The sequence below is a fragment of the Saccopteryx bilineata genome, chromosome 6 (assembly GCF_036850765.1).
Source record: "Saccopteryx bilineata isolate mSacBil1 chromosome 6, mSacBil1_pri_phased_curated, whole genome shotgun sequence".
NCBI classification, from domain to species: domain Eukaryota; kingdom Metazoa; phylum Chordata; class Mammalia; order Chiroptera; family Emballonuridae; genus Saccopteryx; species Saccopteryx bilineata.
In genome coordinates, this window is record NC_089495.1 from 184,942,365 (window position 1) to 184,969,221 (window position 26,857).

Sequence of the window (26,857 nt, forward strand, 5' to 3'; positions counted from 1 at the left end):
TGAGAGATGCCTGGCAGAGGGCGGCTGCCTTCATTCATTCTGGTCCCTGACAGTTGCTCCTTTTCTCACGTTCCCTGCACTAAAAACCACTCACATCTCGACAATTCTGAGCATATCTGCCAGCAAAAAAGAAAAGAAATCGCATATGCAGTGACTGGAGGACCCCCCGCGGGTTTATAATGGTCTGAATAACAGGTAACTTGATTTCACTTAAGTGTTGAGATACTTAAGATTCATATAAAAGAATTTTGGGATTTAGAGAATACATGTCTTGGGTGGGGGGGAGTAATTATCCTGACAATTTCTATAAATCAAACTCTATTACTTGGAGGAACATTCTAAGTTCAAAGATGTGCTTCCATAAGAAACTTTTAGTAAGAATAGTTTTGACTAAAAACTGGTGACTAGTTCATGGCAAACTTTGAAGACTTGAAAACTGTATTTTATGCCTTGAGAGAGTTCAGGATTAAAAAATGTTTTGCTGTATACCATCATCTCCTTCCATTTGACCCTGTCAGTAGAGCTATGAGGTAGGCAGGGCCCCGGTATTATTACACCATTTTATAAATGAGAAAACTGAGGCTCAGTTTAAGGCTGATCCATCTCAGGGACTGGGTGGTAAAGCCAGGTCTCCAGACTCAACAGTCCCTCTGCTGAGCCTCACAGGTGTGCAACTCGGGCAGGTGAGGGGCCTTATGCTCCACACAGCCCGTGTTTGGTTTTAATGCGGTGCTGTCCCCACCTTGAAATTCTCAATACTTTTGAACCAGGAGCCCTGCATTTGCTTTTGCTCAGAGCCCTGCAAACCCTGTAGCTGGTCCTGCTCACAACTCCATGGACTCCTTTGGGACTCCGCCCAGACCCCAGAAACACCCCCATATCTGGGATTCGACTCCTGGAATCCCTCAGCTTCCCCCCCCCCCCCCCGTCTTCAGGCCTATGGGGTTTGAAGGGCTGCAGGTTTCCAGGCCTGATAGCCTCCTGTGAGCACTGGCAGCTCCTCCCACGTGGCTTCACATTCAGAAAAATAAATCAGTACCCAACTCTGTCATTTCATCAAAGTCAAAATCTTCTCAAATGAGTTTAATTAAAACAAGAGGCTCTTGGGTTTTCTCAGATTCAGTGTGATGAAACCCATTCAGAATACTGGATTCCTCTTTGCTCCTTAGTCGGTTCTTTGTCCAATTCCATGCCTCTGATGGCCTCTAGTTCTTGACTCAAAAGAAAGGAGAGAGAGAAAAGAAGGAATGTAGGAAGGGAGGGACAGACAGAATGAAGAAAACCCACTCCCTTCCTGACACTCCCAACTTTCAGAGATGTCTTCTAAGTCTCAACGGCTTAAGAACACTGAACTTGGTAGAGAATATCAAACAAAATGTCATCACTCCTGACCACTAATTCTCAAGAACTGTGAGAAGCAAAGTGGAATAAAGTGCTCATCAAAAGCTGATGAGGTCAGCCTCTGGTTGCTGTCTCTGACTGTTCTTTCCCTGGAACCCTATTCCTGAACCTCCACAGCTCACACAGCCAGAACAGAACCCTCTGCAGCCTACGGAGGTGAACGGAGGTGAACCGGATGGGGCCAGGGAAGCCGCCAACTGTCTCCCCACCCTCTCCTCTCAACCGCCCTGAATGCTTTCCCTCCCTCGGATGGTCCCCAAATCCCTCTCCTTCCTTAATATTCAAGCAGTCCCTAGCTCATCTGGCTCCAAAACTGACTTTAGATGAAGTCTGCTTCCCGAACTATATCACTCTTCATCCTCTCCAGAGGTCTATGAAAAGTGGATGTGTAACCAGGCCTGTAATACCAGTGAGGAAAAAAAAAAACTACAAATCAGAGCAAATGTTGAGATTTTTTTTTATTATGCATTTGACAGTATTTTGTGAGTGTTAGCACAATGCATGGACTTCTCGCCAAGATAGCGTCTTGCCATAGAGCCAAACGGTGAATATGCGTTTTAAAAATGTAATTCCAACTCTAAAGAATATGAGCTTGGATTCATAACACAATTTAAAACCTCTCTACGTAGAGCAGCTTTACTTTTTAACAGAGCCACAAAAGCAGCCAGAGGAGGAGAGAACAGTTTCACAATAAATAATTGCTTCTCTAAACTATACACGAGCCTGCCGACACACCAGTCCCTTCCGTTTCCTTGGGCTGGACCTTCACTTTTATACCTGTAATAACTTATGAGACACTCATAGAGAACTTAGCATTTGGGCCAGGCCAATGCTGTGTCATTCACCACCTTAAATTTCCCCACAAGACCTCAGCCCGCCTTCCAACGCCGGTTCTCATCTCTGCCGTCTTGTGGGGGGGCAGGGGGGAGAGGCAGGTGGCCTGTCCCCCGTGATGACCTCGTACCCACAGCACATGCTCAGACACAGCAATCTCAGCATGGCTGGAGGAACACAGCTGAAGGAGGTGATGAACCGTCCGGGTGTCACAGTTCCCAGTTGTTCCCAATTATACAGATAAATAAGAATTTACATAATGTACAAAGAGTTTTCGTTCATGGCTTAGTCTGAAGCTATTCCCCCAAGAGCCATATTTATTCGTGAAAGCAAATACGGCATTCACCCTCATGGCCCTGAGCCCGGCGGGCTCTCCGGTGGCCTCCTGCAAACAAGCCCAAGGTACATGACGGTCCTCATCCCAGAGTTCAAACCCTGAAACTCCTCATTCTCTCCTTGTCACAAACATCAAGGGTTCTTTTTTTTTTTTTTCCAGAGATACATTCTTTTGGTAGGTATCAAGCACAGCTGAACATTTCTGTCTAAATCCTATAAGCCTCCATCTTATCAAATCCTGTCCAGCTAGGATCGTGTCTCTAGTCGCTGCTGTCTGGAGCCTACAGAGCCCACTGTCCTACCATACGTGAGGACCCAGGGTGCTCTGGCAACTACAAGGTGGATATATGCTTACACCTGCCCAGAGTTAGCTTGGAGTCCACTGACACTCCAAGAGGAGTCAACACAAAAGCCAGCAAGTAGCTTTCCATACCTCTCCAAAACCAATTTTCTACAGGAAAGCCGTGCCAAGGGGGTCAGGCCCCACGGCACAGCTGGGATCACTGCTCCCGTTAGGGAGACTGAAGCTGTTTGGATGGGGGCATTCTTGGGGTCGGAGGGTATTGTTAGGCGAGGACCCATTGGGTGGGTTTTCTCCCCCAGGCAGGACTCATATTTTGTCCTCCAAGAGGTGGAGATGTGAACCGTGTAGGGGTAGAAACAGAGGCCTTCCTAAAACAGGACACAGCAGGCCCCATTTCCCAAGGCCTCCTGAGACAGTGGGCGGAGTGGACGGGCAGAGGCGGGGTCCACTGCTGGGCAAGCCCTTGACTGCGGAGGTCTAAAGACGACTCTCTCTCTCGGTCCTTGACTTCAACCTATCTTGGGGAAAGGGGGCAAAAGAAAAAGGAGAATTATTACAGAAAATCTCTTTACAGGCTGTAAGGGGCAGCTTCACCCCACCCCATGTCTAGCCCGTTCTTCACTTTGAACCAATCCTCGTGCTGGTGCTTCTCAGCAATTTCAGTGCCTGGGAAGACGTGACCACAACACTAGTAGATATGGCTGCCAGGGGCTCTCCTGCAGCCTAACATCCCACCTTTGATTACCACAAGCTCAGGACAGCAGCAGCTTCCACTCTGACATATGAATCTGGGGATTACTAACTCGCGTCTTGCAATAAGGTAGGGGCCGTGGCTCATAAGAAAAGACTTTTTCTGCCCAAGTACATCTTCTTACAGGAGCTTTTGACAGAATAACAGTAATCAAAATAGCAAAGGCAAGTTCATACTTTTTCTATGTGGAGGTCCTCTTGTGTCCTTGAACACATCCACACATTCCTACCCCAGGACCTTTGCATGTATTATTTGCCTGCCTGAAATCTCCTTCTTTCTCTCATCCCTCTGGCTCACCACCCCTTCCTTCAAGTCTTCATGCTAATGCCCTGTCCACCGAACACCAAAATGCAACGGCCCCTAACATGTCCTCTCCCTGTCCTGCTTCCCTGCTCTTCCACACACGTCTCAATATTTTATGTATTTGTTTGTTGTTTGCTTTCCCCACTATTTAAGTTCCATGAAGGCAGACTTTTTGATGTGTTCCCTGCCATGACCCCAACATCAAGAATAGCTCCCAGTGTGTCGCAGGTGCTTGATGAATCTTTGCAGAACAAAAATGAATAAATGATGCAATGGATGGATGGTTTTAATCAATGCCTCCCTCACTGAGAGGAGTTTGGGTCTGGGGTGAGGAAGAGAGAAAGAGGAAAAAGAATCAAGAGGCAAAGCAGGACCAGCTGGGGCCTGACTCATGGTCCCCCGGGACCGCTCTCTGCCGCCTCAGCCCTCCTCCTTCCTCTCCTTTTTTATTATGAATGCTGACAGATCCCTCTCCGGGTGACTAGGAGCGATCTGCCACCAATTTGGAAAGCCTCCTGTATACTGAGCATGGTTTAATCTCCCCTTGATCAGTCCCTGTAGGAACCCAAAGCCACCTCCGGGCTATTCTTATGAACATAAATTACCATCCCATTGCAGCTGTGTAGGCGGGTCATTAATAATGAGTCCTGATTGACAGAATGACAAATACATCCAGTTGGGCTGCAGGAAACCCTGAGGATCTCATACGGAAAAAGGTAAGCAGGTAAAAAAAGAATAATAATAATAAAGTGAATTTAGGAAGACTGCTACACTTCACCTCTGTGCAGAGATAGCAGCTGAAAAGGAAAAAATGTCTTGTCTTCTTTTTTTCTGTAAAAGCCACATGTTGCTGGAGGAGCAGAAGCAAAATGGGGGCCCGGGTAGAGGGTCTGCCTGCAGGAGCTCCAAGTAGCAGCGGTCGGCTCACTTTGTCCAGGCCCATGAACTCCAGGGCTGGACATTACCATGCTAATGCCACAAGGGATGACAAGGGTCAGGTCCCAATGCACAGGGCAGGCTGGCCAGGTGCAGGGCAATGACAGCAGCTGTGCACAGCCTCAGCCTGCTGTGTCCCCAGAGATGACTTACCAAAGGCACCGCTGCCCGTTGTTATGTGGCACCCCATACACAGTGGGGTTTCCACTGGCCACCTCTCAGGCCAGATGCAACCCCCACTCAAGCCCCCAAAGGTACGACGCCCTGGAAAGCAGGTCACCTCCTTGGATGCAGGCCTCTGTTCACCGCACTGGCCGGCACTGCCTCTTCTTGGTCCAGTTTTCCTGCTGTCCTTGAGTTCCTGTGGGGAAAGAGCTGGTTTAATGAGACAACCTGCATGTCCTTGTGGCTGGCTTTTCAGATTCAAACGATGACTTCCTCTTCCCCAGGGGCACACTCCCCAAGGACCATGTCTCGGGCACTTTTCCTGAAGGCTGAGCACGTGGTGGGTGGGTTTCTACTCACTGCTCCCCTATTTGCGGCATGGGAAAGAACCAGGAAGAAAATACGGTTGGCACTGGGGTTTGCAGACAACAGATCTTGGGTCCCTGACCCTCATGGCACCTGTGGCATGGGGGCACACCCTCCGTGCCTGTGGGTGACAGGCAGCGCCCACAAGTCCCATCCCTCCACTGCTGCCTCGGGAGGGGTTTCCGGGGTGTCCCTGCCTGCTGGGTGGATGAGTCTTGGCCCAAAGTAAGGATAGAGGAGAGTGAGGAGCATTAACAAGAATACTCATTAACTGAAAATCAACTTAAACACACTCCCCAGCCTCCCCGTCAAATCTAAACCACTCATCCACTCATTCATTCAAGTCCACGCTAACTCATAAACTCCTCTCGAGAGCCAGAGCATTGGGTGATGGGAATGCAACACAATGAAATGTCAGAATAACCTGGAGATGTTTTCTCTGAACATATGTATCCTGATTTATCAATGTCACCCCATTAAAATTAATAATAAACTTTAATAATTTTAAAAATATTAAAAAAAAAAAGAGCCAGAGTAAACTGCAGGGGGCTCCAGGGACCTTGAAGCAAGATGACGGGTAATGCAAGTGAATGAATACTGTATTCCCCCAAGCATGAGTGGTCCCCCTCAAATATGAATGGTCTCCACACTGTCCTAGGCTATGCTGGCCAGGAAGGAATATGAGGTCAGTGAGACCAGATGATCCCATTTGCTGTTTTTGAAAAAGCTGAAAATATGCATGTGGGACAGAGGGGGGCTGGTAACTATTCAATTTTCAAATATTGGCAACTCATTGAGATTTTGGGAAGGTGCTGTTCAGTCCAGAGGAAATACGTCTGGAGACCAGACACAGCCATGGCCATGTTGTGGACTCTGTTCTGCAAGGCAATGAGGGGACCGGGATGCCCTCCTAGCCCTGAGGGCCTAAGTCCTCTCTGGACACAGATGCACCATGGTAAGGGCACAGCCACCCCTGCACCACACAGTCAGACATCCCCGGCCTTGCCTGCCCCTAGACGACGGATACCTGAGTAAACTAGACAGGGTGTCGTACCTGCCGGCAGCCAGGGTTTGGGTGCAGAAGTGCACGCAGGCTGGGTCGTGGCTCGTCACACAAGCACAGCGCAGCGTCCACTTTGAGGGCTGTGGGCTCTGCGGAAACGGCCTCGCAGACCTCCTGCCACGGAACCTCCCTCTGTAGTTGGACAGTCCATATGGCACAGTCCGTCTGCAAAGCACAGAGCAGTGTCAGGGCCACAACGGGACGAGCACAGGAACGAGCCGTGAGGGGCAGCCATGTCCCAGGACCTGGTGTCCACACCCTCTCCCTGCGCTTTGGGTCTGAGGAAGCTTCTGGAGGAGACTCTTCATTCTCTGTTTCACTGCCAGCCCCAGAAAGTATGCTGGGGCCCTGGGGATGGAAATATTGGGGGGACCTTGGGGAGCCGGAAGAGGATGTCTCTGCATCCTCCCAGCAGCCAGTCTCCTGGGGGGTCGAGGGGCAGGCAGCAGACACCTGGTATGCGCACACGGACCCTTCAGTCTTTCCAACACTGAATCATAGTCCTTGCCGGGCAGGTCTGCTGTTATTCCTGTACCAGAGCCCCTGACCCAGACATTCCCATTGACCCGTATGCCAGTCCCAGTCTTTGTTCTTGAGCCAACTCCCGGGCCTGGTCATCAATACCAACATGATACCTTCCTAACCCGGCAGCCTGAGGCCTTCCCGGCACCCACCCTGCCTGTCCTGGAATTCCTTTGGTGCCCACATCAGCCTTGTGGTCAGCACTGATCTGACGGTGACAGTGTAAGTAAGGCTTATCGAGGCAGACGTATCCTGGCCTCGAACGTCGCTTTCTCGAAGACACAGACTCCAGAGGCCCCTCTGCACCCCGTGAGGGTGGCTGCGGACAGAACACGCTTAGCGATTTCATTTCTAGTTGGAACTAGGAGGAGGGTGTCATTCAGAACAATAAACGTTTAAATCATTTTTTAGGCTTGAGGGCGTCCAAACTAGCTCTCCGGGGCAGGGGGAGGGCCGCCAGGCACTGCAGTGGGGGAAAGGGAAAGGCACCTGCTTCACTCACTAGTGCTACTGAGCTGGGGGACAAACTGCTGACAAGTACGAGAAGCTCATGTGGCCCCAAGTCACTTCTCCAATACATCTTGGTTTTCCTGTCAGCCCCCCAAATGAACCATCTTGGTTTCTGTGAGCCCCCTGGAGTATCACCAATTGTCCACTGCAAAAGGAGGTCGTGACATCCTTGCTGAATTGTCAAAATAAAATCAAACTGAATTTGCTTTAATCTGAAATACACACCATGAAGCCTTGTTGGGGTGGTGAGAGCAAAGTTGGGGAAGGGAAAAATGTCCCTTTGTCACCTGATGCCTGGACCAAACTTCTTCCCTGCTGGGTCGGAGCTGAGGAATGTCACTGTGTATTATATGTCACCATACCGGTGGCATTCCCTTTGGACCGAGGCAGGCCCAGGGTGGAGCAGTCTGTGCTCGCCAACGGGAGAAAGAAGTAGAGTCTCGGCCTGTTCTGAGCATTACCTTTACTAAAAATATAAAATAAAATAAAAAACAAACCAAAATAAATTTTTTTTTCCCTCAGGAATGAGAAATGGGGGTAGTGAGGACAGCCAAACAATACAGACATTGTTGTGAGACAGGATTTGGATAAAGGTATATTATTCCAGTAATAGGGCCACATTAAATCTCTAAGTGTTGACATTAAGCCCAGTCCCCCATTTTTTGGTGAAAACCATACACAAGGAATAACGCTCCCATTTTGCCATCAGCAGCAAGACGTGCCCTTCTGGAATTGCTATCCACTGACTGCATTTCTGTACGAAGAGCTATTTAATCTCTGAGCAAGACTCCGAAGTGTTTTAAGTAAGGAAGCAAGGTACTTGTTAATAACGCAGTATTTGTTAATAGAGAAATGCTAAGCACTTTACTGGCAGCCAAGTGCAAGGAGCTAGTATGCAAACAAGACTTGGTGATTCTCAAGAATGTTTACAGAAGGGTAGGGCCCCTTTCTTTCTCACAGTGCAGGGGCAGGGAACCGTACCCCCAGCCCAGATGTTTGATGCGTGCACTCTGCTGGCTGACCTGGGTCCATCCCGAACAAGAGTTTCGGTTCCAAAGGAGCCCGCCTTCCACAGGTAGCAGGTTGTAAGTCAATCTGCTAAGCTCTTAAATAGGACAGTTCTATCCTTGTACCTGAATAAAGACAGCTTCAAAACACCTTGGAAGGTCAGCTGAATGTAGAATTTGGAGCGTCCTTGGAGTTCCATGTTGAAACAGGCCAAGGGGATTCAGTGCCTTCTCTTTCATCACACTCCTAGGGCGGTGGGGCTCGTCCACTCCTATGTAGATGTGACCCTAGCTACCCCTCATCCTGCAAGCAGGCATCCCTTGGCCACCCTGTAGGCCTCTGGATGCGTATGTACTGGGAGCTCTGGTCTGCTCCTGGATGTCAGACTCTGGAAGTGGGCCCAGGAATATTTGGATAGGAGAGTCCAAGATCCTGAATATGGAACATGATCTAAAAGGGACAATATGTGGCTTTCAGTCCCACAGACTCCCTGAAGTGGGGTTGCAGACACGGCCAGAGGAGAGGCAGAGTCAGCCCTCTAGCCTGTGGAGCCCAGGGAAGGAGTCTTTCTTGACCATCTCTAAGAATGGATCATCAGCTCCTCAAAAGTAGGATATACGTCTTCTTCTTCTTTGTACCACCATAAACTTAGCACAAGGTTGGACAAATGGAGACCACTGATTGAGTGGCCAGTAGTTAAGTGTGAGATAATGTAGTCCAATAACTCTGTGGATTTATTCAAACCTAAAATGTTTAATGACCACAAAATTTCCATTACAAAGAACTCCAACATTAGCCAAGCATTCACCACACAGACACACACACACACAAACACACACACACAGATATAATACTTAGTATTATTCTAAGTACTATTGAGACACAAAAAGGCATATACATGTTTGAGCTTTTAAGAGTTCACATGCTATGGGGTATGAAAGCAGGTAAAGGAAACATTATAAGCCAATATATACAGATATGTGCAAGGTACACAGAGTGCAGAGAAGGGTTATCTGGTAACTCCATCATTATGTTGTAAAGCACTTACATTATGGTCACTCCACCCTTTCAACAGTTTCCTGATTTACAAAAGGGTTGTCAGACAGATTAGATGAGACATGACACACTGCACGGAAAATACTCACCAAGAGTTAGCAGTAAGGTAATAGTACTTGTTGCTTATTTGGTCTGGGAATTCAAGTCAGTTGTATCAGGCCTCTACTTTGCCTGCATTTGAGATATGTGACTAAGCAATAAAGAGAGGTAAGGTTAATAAAGAACTGGAGTGCCATTTGGCACAACAGTGCCATTTTTTTTTGCCACGCTTCCTTTTGGCTAGTCCATCATTCAACATAGCCTGTCTAATAAGCACTTGTGTACTTCAGTTGTCTGGGTGCCCCTGGGCACCTGCTGCTTTTTGAATGGTGAATTGGAAAGACCTACTGGTGGAATCATGAAAATTCAGTTAAATCAGTTGGGAACCTTTGACTAACACATTCTCTGCCCAATTGTTTCAGCCTATAAGGTTTGGAGAATGTAATTCTTAATCAAGGTAGGCAGCTCTTCAATCTGTTAATGTTTCAGTCATAACTCAGAGCTCCATACAGAAGACAAGCAGAGGAGATCAATCCAGATGCTCTTAGACAAAACAAAACACCCCTCCAGCATCCCTACAGATGCAGTGTCTAGCGTTTTGTGTTTGTGTGATAAATTGCCCCTCAACATGCAGAGTCAGAACATTCATTATTTGCTCATTGAGGGTGATGTTAGAATCTTATTTATCACTGTGTTCCTTATTTGCCACTTTCCCCCAAATGTCACATCTAAACGTTATTAAATAATAACTTCCAAATCTCCCATATTCATTCTTCATCTGCAGCATCATACTGAAAGCATTTTATTTCTGCAAGAAGTTTGTTTTTTTTTTTTAATAAGGAAAGCTGACTTTTTCAAAGGTTCTGTTTTTAAATTCAGTGTTGACTTTTCATATGTGAGTTAATGATCTGCATCTTTCAGATCAGGAACCTTTTTTCTACTCCTGACTTTTAAAGGAGAGATACAGATATTTATAAAGGCAGCAAGATGGCCAAATTCTAAAGTCTCAGAAAGCACTGTCTGGTTGACTCAGTCATAGAGTGCCGGCCCGGGATGTGGATGTCCTGAGTTCAATTCCCCCGTCAGAGCACACAGGAGAAGCGCCCATCTGCTTCTCCAACCTCCCCCTCCCACTTCTCTCTCTCTCTCTCTCTCTCTTTCTTACTCTTTTCCCTTCCTGCCCCCTCCTACAGCCATGATGGCACTATTGGAGCAAGTTGGATTCCAGGTGCTGAGAACGGCTTCATGGCCTCTGACTTAGGTGCTAAGAAGAACTTGGTTACTGAGCAACTGAGCAATGGACACAAATGGGCAGAGCATCACCCATAGTGGACTTGCCGGGTGGATCCCGGTTGGGGCACATGTCTGGGGTCTGTCTCTCTGCCTCCCTTCCTCTCGTTGAATAAAAAAAAAAGTCTCAGAAAAGTTTATCAAACTGTCATTCCTTCAATAACCCAATTCTCGTCTGGCCTGTGGTAGCGCAGTGGATGAAGCGTCGACCTCAAATGCTGAGGTCGTCGGTTTGAAGCCCTGGGTTTGCCTGGTTGGGACACATATGGGAGTTGATACTTCCTGCTCTTCTCCACTCTTTCGCTTTCTCTAAAAATGAATAAAAAAAAAAACCCAAACAAACAAACAACAAAAAAAACCCAATTCTCTCTCTCTTATGCATTGAACAGCATTCCACATATGTCTAATGAGTGTTTTTTGATGAGCAGGCCCTGGATTAGACTCTGGGTGAACATCCATGAATAAGACCAACAAGTGACCTTGTGCACACACAGTTCTAATTTAGTACAGAGGTCAGCAAATTGGTATTTCATGGACTTCAATCAATCAGCAGAGGGTATTTTAATCTAAAAATTTTACATAAATACCCCAACTTTCAGGTCCTGGCCAGGTAACTCAGTTGGTTAAAGCATCATCCTAATACGCCAAGGTTCCAGGTTTGATCCCTGGTCAGGGAACATATAAGAATCAGCCAATGAATGCATAAATGAGCGGAACAACAAATAAATGTTTACCTCTCACTCTTTGTCCCTTCCTCTCTCCTTAAAATCAATAAATAAAAATTGTTTCAAAATCCCAGCTTCTCTTGAATAACTGGAAGTTATTCTAACACCAACTCCATACTCCAACACTTGTCTATTGTCTGAAACTCATAAAATCATTGCAAATTATCACTCCATTTTGCCCCAGTCCCCACCACTCCCACTAGCTTTACATCTGCCCTTCTTGGCTCACTTTTGTCACCTATCTGGCCCTCATAGACATCTGGGTTTACAATCCCTGGTCTAGTGGCTTATTCCATAAAGCAAAGTCAGACAGGTCATATGACACAGTGACAAAATTAACACTTGGTACTATTTTTAGGAATAGAATGGTTTTCAATTGTAAAAAGCCCAAGTTCTGACTGACTATCTCCCCAACAAAGAGAACATTTTCATATCACAGTCAGAATGTCAAGTTGACCATCTACCTTCTTCAGTTACTTTTCCTCCTGAGATGGGGAAATAAAGGCAGTATTTCCCTTGGGCCCAGGGGACATATTGTGCAAAAAATCCGACTGTGCTCATGGGTCTGGTGGCTTGTTTCCCAGTAGCAGCCAGGCAGGAGGCAGCCCCAGCTCCGGGCACCAGTGGTCATTAGATACCGCTTCCCACCAATCCCCAGAGTAACAACTTCCAGACTCCAGCACACTTTCTAACAACATCTCGATTTCAGATTTTATTAAATTCCGTCCTTAGCAAGCACCGCTCACCTGCTCTTTGAGCTTAGCAATAGCTTCTTGGGCAAGGCAGTATAGATCACCTTTGTTTACTATCTTTGTAACCTTCAGCAGAAAGAGCAGCTAGCTAAGAATTTTGTTCTAAAGTAAGACAAGATGGAGTCACTATCAGAAGTGGCTAAAATATTCAGAAGCCTATAAAAGCATCCATTCACTTTAACCAACAGCCAGTGGGCCCAGCTGTACACAAAGGCCAGGAGACCCGGGCAACACAAGCTGGGAGAGAAGAGTGCCCCTCTTGAAGGACTTAAAAGCCTGGAATTCTCCAGAGACTGGGCCAACTTTGGTTGTTTTTATCTCTGGAAATCCAATCTCTTCTCTTTGCCATCAGGAATCGCCCCTCCATCCTTGTGTGAGGTCTTGGTGAGACTGTCAATCAACGTGTCTAAACCTCCCCTGCTTAAAGACTCCTCAGGTGACCTAAGCTGGGCAATTGGACCTTTTCTCTCCCAAGACAAGGGAGTAGAGAGCAGCTCAAGATCAGAAAGGACTCAGTGCTGCTATTTGCCAGGTGGCCCCATCCTGCCTGCCTGTCTGAGTGTGCCCCTGGGCCCCTAGGCCTGTCCTGGTACCTCTACTTTCTGAGCCTGAGGCTGCTTCTCTGCCTGTCTGTGGGCTGCCCTGTGTCTCTCCAATACTCCTTTTATGCTGTGTTAGCTGGACTAGGTTTCTGCTGCTTGTCACCAGTGACCTCTAGCTGACCTGACTCCCTTTCTTGAGATGGACGCAGCAAGCATCTTCTGGGTTTAATATGTAGAAAAATCCAGAGTCCCCTCAGCTGCCGGGGACAAGTAGAGATTTTCTTCATTGCAACAAAACACACAAAACAAGAGTACGTGCAGAATCGGAAGAGAACTCAGCAAACTCAGCTGGCTGGAGTCCTTTCTTCCCAGGTGTGCCCACTGTGAAATGTTTGGTTTGGACCAGGCTGCCCTGTACACAGGTGGAAGTGAGCATACTTCCAGATGCGAGAGCCCAGCCTCCGACACTTGGTTGACCACTCAGAAGTCTTAATCTCTAATGATCTTACTCCTTGTCCACTCATTGAATGCTGTGAAAGTCTGCTGTGGGCCCGGCCTCAGGCCAGACAGTCACAGGGGGTCCTTCCAGCCACCAGGAAAGAAAACAGGCAAGGGAAGACAGCTCCTCGGTGACCTCATTATATAAGCAGAAAACACGCACAAGACTTTTTCTGGTTCTAAAGAAAATTACCCAAACTTTCTGCTCACAGACAACGTGGAGTGAACTGGCAATTTGTAGCTTTACTTCCACTGCAGAAAATTCTAGGCTCTCTAGGTTGTTGGACTCCAAGGCAGATTTCACCCAACCCCCACCTATGTGGAAAGCCCTATGCCCACAGCCCTTGAGAGAGCTGAAAATATCAAAAGAGTGAGCAATGTGCATTGGATTAGTGGTGAACTTTCATAAGGATCCCTCCCACCCAAAATAAAAACACGAACAACTTTTGGGATTATCCTGGACTTTAACTGTTTAGGAATTTTGCCGGAATCATATCCACGTTCAGAGATCATTGAGCATTGACCCCCATCAATCAGACCCAACAACAGGGATCATTTCTTCACCTATCCTACAAGGGTGACTCCTTCTTGTCTCCGGGATTGACAACAGCTGGACTTTGTCCACCCAGAAGCACTGACTGTCTCTGCCTTGTTCACCTCTGCACCCAGGGCAGCCAATGCAGCACCTGGCTCAGGGTGGGTGCTCAATAAGACTTCAACATCTCAGTGATAAATATTTGTTGAAGGGAGGGAGGGAGGGAGGGAGGGAGGGAGGGAGAGAGGGAAGGAAGGAAGGAAGGAAGGAGGGAAGGAAGGAAGGAAGGAAGGAAGAAGGAAGAAAGGAAGGAAGGAAGGAAGGAAGGAAGGAAGGAAGAAGGAAGGAAGGAAGGAAGGAAAGAAGGAAGAAGGAAGGAAGGAAGGAAGGAAGGAAGGAAGAAGGAAGGAAAGAAGGAATGAAGGAAGGAAGGAAGGAAGAAGGAAGGAAGGAAGGAATGAAGGAAGGAAGGAAGGAAGAAGGAAGGAAGGAAGGAAGGAAGGAAGAAGGAGGAAGGAAGGAAGGAAGGAAGGAAGGAAGGAAGGAAGGAAGGAAGAAGGAAGGAAGGAAGGAAGGAAGGAAGGAAGGAAGGAAGGAAGGAGGAAGGAAGAAGGAAGGAAGGAAGGAAGGAAGGAAGGAAGAAGGAAGGAAGGAAGGAAGGAAGGAAGAAGGAAGGAAGGAAGAAGGAAAGAAGAAGGAAGGAAGGAAGGAGGAAGGAAGGAAGGAAGGAAGGAAGGAAGGAAGGAAGGAAGAAGGAAGGAAGGAAGAAGGAAAGAAGAAGGAAGGAAGGAAGGAAGGAAGGAAGGAAGGAAGAAGGAAGGAAGGAAGGAAGGAAGAAGGAGGAAGGAAGGAAGGAAGGAAGGAAGGAAGGAAGGAAGAAGGAAGGAAGGAAGGAAGGAAGGAAGGAAGGAGGAAGGAAGAAGGAAGGAAGGAAGGAAGGAAGGAAGGAAGGAAGGAAGGAAGGAAGGAAGAAGGAAGGAAGGAAGGAAGAAGGAAGGAAGGAAGGAAGGAAGGAAGGAAGGAAGGAAGGAAGGAAGGAAGGAAGAAGGAAGGAAGGAAGAAGGAAAGAAGAAGGAAGGAAGGAAGGAAGAAGGAAGGAAGGAAGGAAGGAAGGAAGGAAGGAAGGAAGGAAGGAAGGAAGAAGGAAGGAAGGAAGAAGGAAAGAAGAAGGAAGGAAGGAAGGAAGAAGGAAGGAAGGAAGAAGGAAAGAAGAAGGAAGGAAGGAAGGAAGGAAGGAAGGAAGGAAGGAAGGAAGGAAGGAAGGAAGGAAGGACTTGACTTCCAGACCATACCCAATCTCCCAGGTGTACAGAGTTTCAGTCTGATTTATTGGCATTCTACTATTGTTGTCCTCGATTTGCCTGTCTTTGAGGGTTTTCCTAGAGAGAATATGGTCTCCAGATTACGTGAAGCAGAAGAACTACGTCTTAATAACAACTCCTGCAGGCTGCATCAGCACCATGATGGAGAAACCGAGTTGCACAGATGCGTGAGGCATCAGAGGAGAAATCAGAGACTGCCCGAGGCCAGCACCCCAGGTTTCTGGTCCACAGGAAAGACTACCTCCCTGCGAGTCCCTGGGTGAGCGTCTTCCCTCTGGGCTTGAGAAATCGAAAGCGCTAGATCCCTGGAGAGGTACGTGGAGCTCCAAATTTTCAAACACCCTCCCTGTCACTTAAGCATCTCCACAACAGCATAATCACTTGAGAAGGCCATAACCCCTTCTTCCAACAATAAAGCTACAAGCAAATGTGGGGTATCTGTCCACCTCAAAGTAAGAGGTTCCCAGGATCCTTGCAACTATAGTATTTCAAAAGCTTCCATGTCCTATAACCGTATAACTAAACTGAAAAATAGCCTGATATTCAAAGGCTATAGCCTCCCGTCAGCTCACTGGGACACAGACACAGTCCTTCCGAACACGGGGCACACACAAAGAGGGATATTTAGCAGAAGCTAGAGGTCAAAAGAGAAGAAGCCTTCTGTGTTTGTTGTGTGGCATAGGATTTTGAAGAGTTAAAGTTCATAAGAAAAAATTAAGAGCAACAAACTGCTCTGATATGTGGGAAATGACACCGTCCATGGGACTCCCCCTCCAGATTGGCTGGCGTCCCCGCCCGCTGGTGAAACCCAAGTATGTCCCCAAGAGTCGGGCTAGAGTTTCTCTCCCCAACCCCTATTGACCCTGACGAATTCCAGGTTGCATGTAGGCATGAGAAGTCCACGCCTGTCTGGCACAGCCTCATTATAACTTTATGCAAAACTGCAGACAGATGGGGCCCAAAATACTTCCCAGCCATGCAAACAGAAGGGGTCAAAGAAGGAGCAGGTATTGTTTTCAAGACAAGGGTATTCGTAGAGGAATTTTTTAAAAACTCAGAAACCATCACGCATCCCTTCAAATCAGGGGTAGTCAACCTTTTTATACCTACTGCCCACTTTTGTATCTCTGTTAGTAGTAAAATTTTCTAACCGCCCACCGGTTCCACAGTAATGGTGATTTATAAAGTAGGGTTACAGAAAGTTAAAGCATATAATAATAATTACTTACCAAGTACTTCATGTTGGATTTTCGCTAAGTTTGGCAGAATAAATCTTTATAAAACAAACTAACTATAGTTAAGTCTATCTTTTTATTTATACTTTGGTTGCTCTGCTACCACCCACCATGAAAGCTGGAACGCCCACTAGTGGGCGGTAGGGACCAGGTTGACTACCACTGCTTTAAATAATCCACAGGAAGTGAGAGAAAATGTCTTTGCTAATTTCCAGGTGTCACCTGAGGGACAGAAAATCCTCCTGATCACTCCCTATTGCAAAGATACTACAGACAACTCTCCTCTTCCTAGTAATTGAATTGTTAGTGGCCTTGTGGCATGTCCTTTTGGTAGATGTGATCCATGGATCTCTTCCCTCTAACTAAGAATACTTAAGTCTCTCTAGAGATACAGACTCTACCCCCAGACAAGAACCAGGCCCAGAATTAGGGTGGGTCAGGTAAGGGAAGTTGAGAAAGCACAGGTCGGATCCGGCCCATACCAAAAATGTTGATATTTTGTCGATTATGAAACTTTTGCACTCATTTATATATATATATATATATATATATATATATATATATATATATATATATATATATATATATATATATATATATTTTAATGATTCCGTAAGTTGTATTTATCTTTGCAGCTGACTTTTCGGCATCTCCTTAAGTTTGCTGCTGAGGTACGGCGTCACTCCCCTCACCCTGTTCTCGAACCAGCAAGAAATCCGAGGCATAAAAGTCCAGAAGAGACACGCACATACACACACACCCCTCCTTCTCACTGACTTGTTTCTGACTTTCACAAAGCTACTGACACTCCCCAAGTTGGAGGCTAAACTGTCCACTGTGGGCCATTTGTGCCGTCGCTGAGAAGGAACTGCATGCCGTGGCCATATCAGCCTCCTGTGTGTTCTCATGAAATAAATCTGGTTCTGCTTTTAAAATTACTGGGCCAGGGCACAGGGCTCCCTGGCCGCCCCGGGCTAGAATTACTGTTTATTAAAGCCTTATGCTATGTCGGCCTTGAGGCCATAAAAGCCCAGAAGGCCTGTGCCTCCTGGCCTTTGAACACGGGCAACTTCTCCAAAAGTTCGTGGCTCCTAAGAGACCCTCCCCCCAAGTAAGGGTCGATGAGGAAGTCAGCTTGACATCCCATCCTGCTTGCCTGCTCTTAGGGCACTTAATAGAGGAGCAGGAGCTAGAAGCACCCCAAATTGTATCTAGACAAGCAGCTCATCCGTATTGTGGCCACTCTCTGGATTTATTTTCTAAGTAAAGTTGGTTTCTATCCCAAATAGTGAGGAAGTGTGTGTGCACATGTGTGTGTATGTGCCGTTTTAAGGAACTCTCTATTTCCATCTGAAACATGATACAGGGTAGCAGGTCACTTTCTCATAGGAAACAGCCTCATGTGCTCAAAAGCTGAGTGGTGGCTCCCCGGGCTACCTGGAGGGAGGAAGGGAACCCCTCTCCAGGAGCCATCGGACACGCTGGGATGCTGTGGATGGAGCACAGGTTGGAGAGAGAAAGTTGTGCGGAGTTGCAGCATGGCCGTGAGGCCTCCTTAAAGAAACCGCTGTTGGCCTCCCTGCTTCCTTTGTTTTAAATTCTTGCAGGAATAAACTGCACTCGGGATGTCATAGCCTTTATCTGCCTTCAGATTTAAGGCCAAGTTCTGAGCGGCGACGTCCCTTTCATCCAGAAGAAATCCAAATTCTCCCTCCAGGGTCACTCAGAGTCATGACCTCTATGTACCAAGTTTTCTGGCTGCAAATTAAACAGCCTCCAGTTTCTCTTTTTCTCAGCAAGTCAAGATCAGCTGTTTTTCAATTAAGCCCGGGCTTTGCACCTGGACATCCCTTCACCTACTCAGAATCCTCTGGGGCAGAAAAGGGGACTTTCGGGCTGAGGGAACCCCCCAGAGAGGTCACTCTGTGAGAGCAGGTCTTTGCAACAAACTCTGAAATTTAGCCCAAAAGCCTTCAAATTTTAAAGATAGGTCTTGTCATGAAATGATCTAAGACATAGGCTACTCAAAACTCAAAACTGGGATCTAAACACGTAGTAGATTTCCAAGGAGGAAACAGAAGTGGAGGAAGGGGAGGAAAAATACTCATAAAGTAAAACCACCATCAGCCAGGCCCTGAGTTCAAGATAACTGTCATTCTTGCTGGCATCATCTTCTCTTATTTGTCCTCATTTATTTATTATTTTTTCATAACCAGATGTCCATATAGGACTTCCTGGGACTGCTTCCTAGTGACCCACACTTCAGGTCCTGGGCAGTGCTGGGTGACATTGGAAATGAGAGACTCATGAGGTCCTCAGTCTGCAAATCATAGTGCATCATGTTTACTGTGCTGAACTAGCCAGCTATGAATATACGAACGCAGACAAACCCCTTACCAGACTTTCACTGTGAGGACTTTAACAATGAGGTGCTAAACAGATCATTCAAATTACCCTGAAATGCCAGACCCTGGTCACTGTCCTTGCATCCCCATTAGCAGAGGGAACACAGGCCAGTGGTTCAGAGAACATCAGTCCCCCTTCCCCAAACATTCCTGTGTGTCCCCAGGTAAGCAGGAAGCAATTGAAAACAAGTAAGGCGAGACACACAGGGTGGGACCAAATCTCAGCAAGCCTGGACCAACCTTTGGCCACCATCATCCTTATCAAGCTGCTTATCAGCTGCAGCAGCCTGGCACACCTTTCACAAGGTCTGTAAACCTTCTGCCCATCGGATGCTGTAGGACTTCCACCAAGCCCTCCAGGCTCAAGACCACGGTTGGATGGTCCAAGAAGGCCAACCCCAGCAATACTTGAGAAAAGCAATGTCTACTCCCTGGTGTCCTCCAACCACAGAACGGGATACAGAGACAGGAGCACCAGCCCAGCACAGAGGTTGCACAGTTATCTTTCATCTTTATGGTCATATCTTTGAGGTGCTGAGTGCTCACTAGATCCCAGGCACTGTCTGGGCATGTCCCAGGTACTTTCTCACGTCATCACCACACCTTTTTACTCGTAAGCATCACAGTCAACGTCAATGCTGCCACCATTACCACCTGCATTGCCATGATTACCATGATGGCCAGAAAGACTGTCCCTCTGCCTTAATATCTGCATCTCCAACTCCATCAACAATACCCCCCACCTTGGCTCATGAGTCTGGTGACTGTTCCTGGGGTCCCTGAAATCACACAGCAGGTGGACAGCTGACCTATGTCAGCAGAAGGCTGGGGTTCTAGATCCATCTATTCTATGGGGCTGTCCTACAATTCAGAAGGCCCCTTCTTGGAAACACGCTGACATGCTTTTCTTAAACAACACAGGGGGCAAAGGTGAATCTGTTGAAGTGCTGCCTTTCTGTGGTAGAATATATTAAAATGCAAGTGTAATGTTTTGTTAGTTATTATGATTATTGTTTTTACTCTACTTTTTTGGGAAGGAAAAGAACCCAAAACAAATATCATTACTGCTGGACTGAGTCAGCATGGCATGCCTCAGAGCAGTTGAGACGGCCACATGGGTCACTATCCTAGAGTCACTCTGATGTTTGCATTTTATATGGGGCACAGAGAGAGGATGGCATCAATCCCAGGGCACATGGCAACTCAGAGCTCCTGGGTCTGGAGTCTCCTAATGAGTAGGGGTTATAGATCCTAGATTTTCCAGGACAGTCATGACTACAAACACCCTGCACTGCCCTTTTCATAAATACATTCCTACTGGTCAGCCCATGTGGCTCAGATCTTTGAAAACACAGTCACTATTACAGCATCATGATGCCTCCCTCATGATGTCCTTGGAGGGATTAATAGATGGCAGGTTCCTTCAATTCATGGGAACAAAGTGGGGAGGAGTTCCTTGCTGGGTGTCCTGCATTCCTATCTGCCACTTGATGGGCTGGCTCCACTCTCCAGCCACTTACACAGTGGCAGGTACAGAGGGGCTGGCCCACAGGAAGGCACAGTTAGAACTGATAGTCCTGTGTGGTTAATTTTTTGTGTGTCCACTTGGCTGGGCCATGGTATTTAGGTACTTGGTCAAACAACAGTCTAGATGTATCTGGGAAGGTTTGTTTTAGATGTAATGTATATTTAAATCAACAGACTTTGAATAAAACAGTTTACCCTCCATAATATGCTGAGCCTCATATAATCAGTAGAAAGCATTAACAGAAAAGACTGGGGTGCCCTAAAAAGAAAGGAATTCTGCCTCCAGAATACCTTTGGACTTAAGACTGCAACATCAACTACTCTCTGTATGTATGTGTATATATATATATATATATATATATATATATATATATATCTCCAAGATTCCTCAAAAAATTAAAAATCAAACTGCCTTTGACCCAGCTATTCCACTTTTAGAAATATACCCCAAAACACCATAGAACTGTTCCAGAGGAGAAATGCAACCCCATGTTTATAGCAGCATTGTTCACAATAGCGAAAATCTGGAAACAGCCCAAGTGTCCGTCAGAGGACGAGTGGATTAAAAAGCTTTGGTACATATATACTATGGAATACTACTCAGCCATAAGAAATGATGACATTGGATCATTTACAATAACATGGATGGACCTTGATAACATTATATGGAGTGAAATAAGTAAACCAGAAAAAACTAAAAACTATATGAACCCATGCATAGATGGAACATAAAAATGAGACTCAGAGACATGGACAAGAATGTGATGGTAACGAGGAGGGGTGAGGAAGGAGAGAGAGGGAGTGGGGGGAGGGGAAGGGCACAAAGAAAACCTAATAGAAGGTGACAGAAGACAATTTGACTTTGGGTGAGGGGTATGCAGCATAATCAAATGTCAAAATAATCTGGAGATGTTTTCTCAGAACATAGGTACCCTGATTTATCAATGTCACTGCATTAAAATTAATAAAAATAAGATGAAAAAAAAAGAAGATAGAAAAAAAATATATATATATATATATCTCCACACACAGACACGCAGGTCCCATTGGTCCTGTCTCTCTGGAGATCTTGAAAAATACAATCCCCCAGTGCATTGTGGGACAGTTCTGTTTTATAAGCACACTCACAGAGAACAGCCCCACATGGACAAGTATGGAAGCCCATGGGTTGCTTGTTCATTACCACTCTCCTTGTTATCTTGTTCTTGGCCAATTTCTCATGACCATGAGGTGGGGTGTTTTTCTCTGATTTGGGGTTTTGTTTTTGTTTTTATTGGCAGTGGTGGGTTGTCTGGAGGAAGATTGAGGGGTGGGAGCTTCCTAGCATGGCCAAGGAAAGTCACGAAAATCATACTATCCCATGAACAAGCTGCAAACTCAGCTGCCTCCACAAGGACGAGAAGGACAGATGCCCAGGACACATTGGGGTCCTCTTTGGGGGAGACGGACCTTCTGGAGGATACGATGGAAGAGGAAGTTATGGGCAACATCACTGGGAAAATCCCCACTCCCACACCTGTCTGCAGGGATATGTGGGCCTGTGGAGAGGATCCAAGCCTCTGGAACAAGAAGCCTCCTGTGAGGGAGAAAGCCTTGCACACAAGAACCTCAGTGACAACAAAGCCAGGGAACCATCACCAGGCAGCAAGACTTAGCCTGAGCTCTACCATGAGCTACGTGCTGACTGAAACAGCTGACCAAGCTCAGGTCCAGAAAAATTAAGCATGCAGAAAGACATTGGAGAACCAGAGAACCTCAGATCTTACACCCAGAAAATACTTCGGGGAGTAGCTGGTCTCTGGTGCCCAAACCAGATGTTAACTCTCCACACGGGATACAGAACAGATCTCAGAAGAAACCCCCAAAATATTACTCCTGCAGTTTTTCAGGTCCTTCATTGTGGCATAAATAACTGTACTCGCAGAAAGCCTGCAACCTTGCAAATGTTCTTTCAAAATAAAATAGATGGTTGAGTCTGTCTCTGGGCTACTGAATGGGCAGTAGAAAAAAAAAGACACCAAAAGCTGAAAATTACCCAAAGCTCAAGACTCTTGATTTAGGTATGAGGGTCAAGATCCTCTGGGCTCTCAGAGCAGCCAGTGACAGGAACAGGGAGGATATCACACCCTGGAGAAGTTTCAAGAGACCAGGTCGGTCTATAAAGGAGAGGGGATGACAGGGAAGAGAGAGAAGGAAACACTCAGGAGGCGTGGTTGTGACAGGGAGACTGGCAGACAGACCTGGAGAAGACCTATGTATGCCGGCCGATCATTGCTTCTTTAGTGCAATTCAGTAATTTTTCAGATTCTTTTCATTCCTCCAAAGGCCCATGTTCCCTGTCCCTACAGTCCATTTTTTCCCAATGCAATCTTGTCCAAGATGTCTTAAAGGTAATAAATGGACCAGTCTACATACCAATGGAGAACTTTAGGAAGAAAGAAAGGAAGGAAGCAAGGGTAGAAAGGGGGAAGAGAGGCAGGGAGGAGAGGAAAAAAAGAAAAAGGGGGAGAAAAAACACCATCCATGAAAATCTTCCTTATAAAAATTATTTTGCTTATCTAATTTCAAAAACGCTCAAGTCTGGCTATTGTCATTTTTGTTTCCTGAGTAGCTCATGGGAGTCCCAAACACCATATTTAATCTTTCTTTCCTAGTGTTTAAAATGAGCTCAGGTCAGGGAAGAGAGGAAGATGTAAATCAAACTGTAAGGGAAAAGTTAGCAAGTTGGCTGTCCTGGAAAAAGTCAAAGATCCATGGCTTCATCTCGGGCACACAAGACAACTCAAAATTATGACACAAGATTCCAGACAGATCTCAGGGTGTTTTCTTAGCCTCTCGGATACATTTCAAGCAATCAGACCCCCGCCCTGTGCTGGGGAGTCAGGAACGGGCTGAGAACAGAGGTGGTCTTCAAATTCTCTCCTCTTCCCTTCCTGCTCCCCTCCGCCCCAGGGCCCCTTACCCCTCACTCGGTTGGCTTCTTTCTTTCTCCTTCTAGATTGATCCACAGCTTGGGATTCTTGCCAAGGCAAGACTCAGCCTCATGAATGACTGCCCTGAGTGCTGAGTTCTGTGAAGCTAATTTGGTCAGATCACAATCCCAGGAGGATAAGAATCATGACAAGTGTCATGGTGATGAGGGCTATAAGAACAGGTGACCTTAAGCACTGTCCGAGGACAAAAGGCAATTGATGGCAGCCTTGCCTAGAAGCCTGTTCTGACTGTGTATCACTGCATCTTCCCACTGAAGGGAAGATAACAGGGCGGGCTGCCATCTTCCCGACTGTGGACTGACTGTGTGTAGGAACCTGACCACACACAACTGAGCAAGCCAATTCTGCATCAGGATCGGCTATGGAATCTGTGGGGCCCGGGATAAAATGCAAACATGGACTCTCTGGTTTTGAAAGTGTTAAGAATTTCAAGATGGTGACAACAGAGCATCAAACCAAGGGTGTATTCTTTTGTGCCTGGGGCCCTGTGTCTGTGTCCAGGTTGCTGGTGAAGCCTTGTCATTCTGGCATAATGGATGACTTTCCAGATCTACCTCTGATGTCATTCGAGGTCTTGACATTTGACTTGAAAAACATCCAACCCCTTGGTTTAAACTGTTTTGCATTTCTTTCTCCAGGTGTCAATGGAACAAGGTGGGAAGTAAGCCCATCAAAGGTGTCACCCAGCATGCTCAGAGGTTAGTTGGCTTGGGGATGGAAGAAGCTATGAGGAACATGGATCACGTGGTTCCTAACACAGTGACAAAGTTGCCTTTCCAGGGTTCCCATTCATACCAGCTTCTTGATAAGAATACCTAGCAATGCCAAAAGATCCCACAAACACCCAGTTTATAAAAGGTGGAAGCATCTGGTCCAACTCCCAGATTTTAGAGATTGGGAGGGCAAAGCCCACAAGGCTGATAACCAGAAATCAAGACCTTTTTGCTGCAGGATGGTGCTTCTGCAGAAGGGGTTCCTGAATTGAGGGAGTCAAGTAGGCCACCGGCAACCCCTCCCACAACAGAGCACTGTCCATGGCTTAAGGAAGAGGGCTGACTTTACAACAAGGCAGACCCAGGACAACTCAGGCAGCACTGTCTCAGTCTTGAGAGAGCCCTTAGGGATGGGAGAGGAGAAAGGGAGGCTGTCTATGGCAGTGATTGACGGTGGGTGATAGGAGTCAGCCCCTGGGAGGACCCATCAGCCCTCCCTCTACCTCTGAGCCCTGGCAGAAAAGGAGCCTGGCATCCATGGAACCTCACCCTGACGGGTAGGTTCCACCAGGTCATACCAAGCCTGCCCCATGTTCCCTGTTTCCTGGCAAGCAGGCTACTTTCAAGGGATTTGAAACACAACTCCTTGGAGCCTGACAGGGTCTGGAGGGGGGCTTGCCCCTTCAGCCCCTGGGGCAAGAGAGAACTTTTGGGGCTTCCTCCATCTCAGAGGAACTTCTCAGGTATCTAATCCCTCTGGCTGGCTCATTTCACTACTGGAGGGAGGGCTCCCGTTTCCACTGGATCAGAAACTCTGGGATTGAGTTTCTGTTGGGCAGGCCCTCCAAGAGGATGGGGGGTCACACCCTGACCTGCAGATGGACCTCGGCCAGCAGGAGACCTAGCAGGAGCTGAACTCTGGGTCAGGGAGGCTCTGGGTTGACCAGGGTGGGACCAGGTCCTCTGGGAATGTGAAGACGTGGCCTGGCACTAGAAGCCCCGCCCTCTAAGGCACATTCCCACCCCCCCAGGGCTCACTCACTCAGGGGTGTTGATCCAGATGATGTCCAGGTGGCAATAGTAGACACACTCCTTGTCCTTGTAGGTGAAACACGTGCAGCGTCTGGCTCGGCGGTGCACAGGGCCCCCCTTGGCTGCCTGCTCCTGGAACCAGCCTGGTCCCTGCTCCTGCCCAGGGCTCCCAGGACTTGGACCCTTCCTTGCCGTTGCGGCCACGGTCTCGTCAATGTCCCCCTCCAGTCTAGATGCAGAAGGGTCCTGAGGAACGCCGCTCCTGCCAGCGTCCCCAGGTTGGGGGCGAGGCACCAATCCTGCAGAAGGCAGATTGAGGGGCTCCTAAGCTCCTGAGTGTGCAGGACCCCAACACCCATCATCCTCCAAATCCTGGGGGTGGGGGACCACCAAATTTTCTGCAAAATTTACAAGCCAGTTGCACTTTCTATAAAGTCTCCAAGCTATGCTAAATGTTCTGAAAAGTTTGCAAAGCTATGTGTCCAGTTTCTGAAAAGTTCCCAAGATATGTGGGTACTCAGTGGAAAACTTGAGAGCTATTTTCATTTTCTGCAAAACCTGCAAGCTATTTGCAGCCTTTGGAAATTTGCAAGCATTTTGCACCCTTTCTCAAAACTTTGCATTCATTTTGCAGTTTCTGAAGAGTTTGCAAACTTTTTGAAAAGTTCCCAACTTCATGAAAAACTGACCAAGTCAACCCGGGCCACAGGACTCCAGTCTGTGCACGGGCTGCATGCAACCTTCAGAGCCCTTGGGGTAGTTCTTGCGCCCCGCTCCTGTGCCCAACCCTCCTCCGGGCGCCTCCAGGGATGGCGAGCCCAGGCAAGAGGTTGCTCCCCACAATGCACCCTTCCCCGCGCGCCCCCCCCCCATTCCAGGGTCCTTTTGTGTGCGCTCGCGCCAGAAGAGGCGCCCCGCCCCGCCCGCTTACCTGCGGCGGAGGTCACTGTGAGCCCGAAAAGGAGCCACAGCCCCGGCTCCATGAACCCCGGTCAGGCGCGGGAGCACCGGGGCTGGAGGACGAACTCCTGTGACCCCAGAAGGGCTCTCGGACCGGGCACAGCGGGCCTCGTCCACCAGCTGTGGGGTTTCGAGGCCGGCAGCTGGCTCGTTTGGTCCCGGCACCCGCCAGGAATTGGCTGTGGCGGTCACAAACTTCAGAACGCACTGCCCATCCCTACGCAGGGCTGGCCGACTGTGGGCTCAGGCTTTTCTGGCTCCCGCACCACCCCCTCGCCACCCCGCCCCCCGGAGGGGCTGGAGCTGCCGCGCGGGGCCTTTGAACCCGGGGCGTACTGGGGGTCGTCTCCGAGGCGCGGGGGAGCTGGCCTGAGAGAGTGGCCCGCAGTGCGCCCAGCACAGCAGGGGCGGGGGCGGCGCGCCGGGCTGGGGGCAGTGGGATGGGGTGGGGGCCGGGACAGCTGCCGGGAGGCCACGGGAACACACACACGCACACACAGAGACACGCGCGCACTCGCACTCACACCCCGCCGGCTGCTTGCTGCCCCAGGACCTGCACCCCCCACCCCAGAGCAATAAGAAAGATAAAAGGCTGCGCAGAGAGGCTGCTATCTTTCATCTCAGGGGCTAAAGGGAAGCAACATTTCTCAATGTTCACCTAATGACACCTTACCCTTGCACAAGGCCTGCCTGCCAAGGGCTCTGGGCGTACTTTACACTTGTGACTCAGGGTA

General features: G+C 47.9%; 1 protein-coding gene across 2 annotated transcripts; it reads right to left on the reverse strand.

Annotated features, from left to right (window-relative positions):
• Nucleotides 1-1,841: 1,841 nt before the first annotated feature.
• EDN3 (endothelin 3) lies at nt 1,842-26,614 on the reverse strand. 2 transcript variants are annotated; one of them, XM_066236977.1, is made up of 5 exons: nt 26,095-26,614; nt 25,174-25,462; nt 6,451-6,624; nt 5,146-5,226; nt 1,842-3,393 (listed from the first exon to the last, which is right to left on the reverse strand). In XM_066236977.1, exons 1-5 carry the CDS (start codon nt 26,144-26,146, stop codon nt 3,390-3,392), a joined length of 600 nt encoding a protein of 199 aa, XP_066093074.1. In that variant the 5' UTR covers nt 26,147-26,614; the 3' UTR covers nt 1,842-3,389. The 2 variants fall into 2 exon arrangements, with proteins under 2 accessions (XP_066093074.1, XP_066093073.1); XM_066236976.1 differs by having other exon boundaries at nt 1,842-3,389; nt 26,095-26,610.
• Between the last annotated feature and the right edge of the window lie 243 nt (nt 26,615-26,857).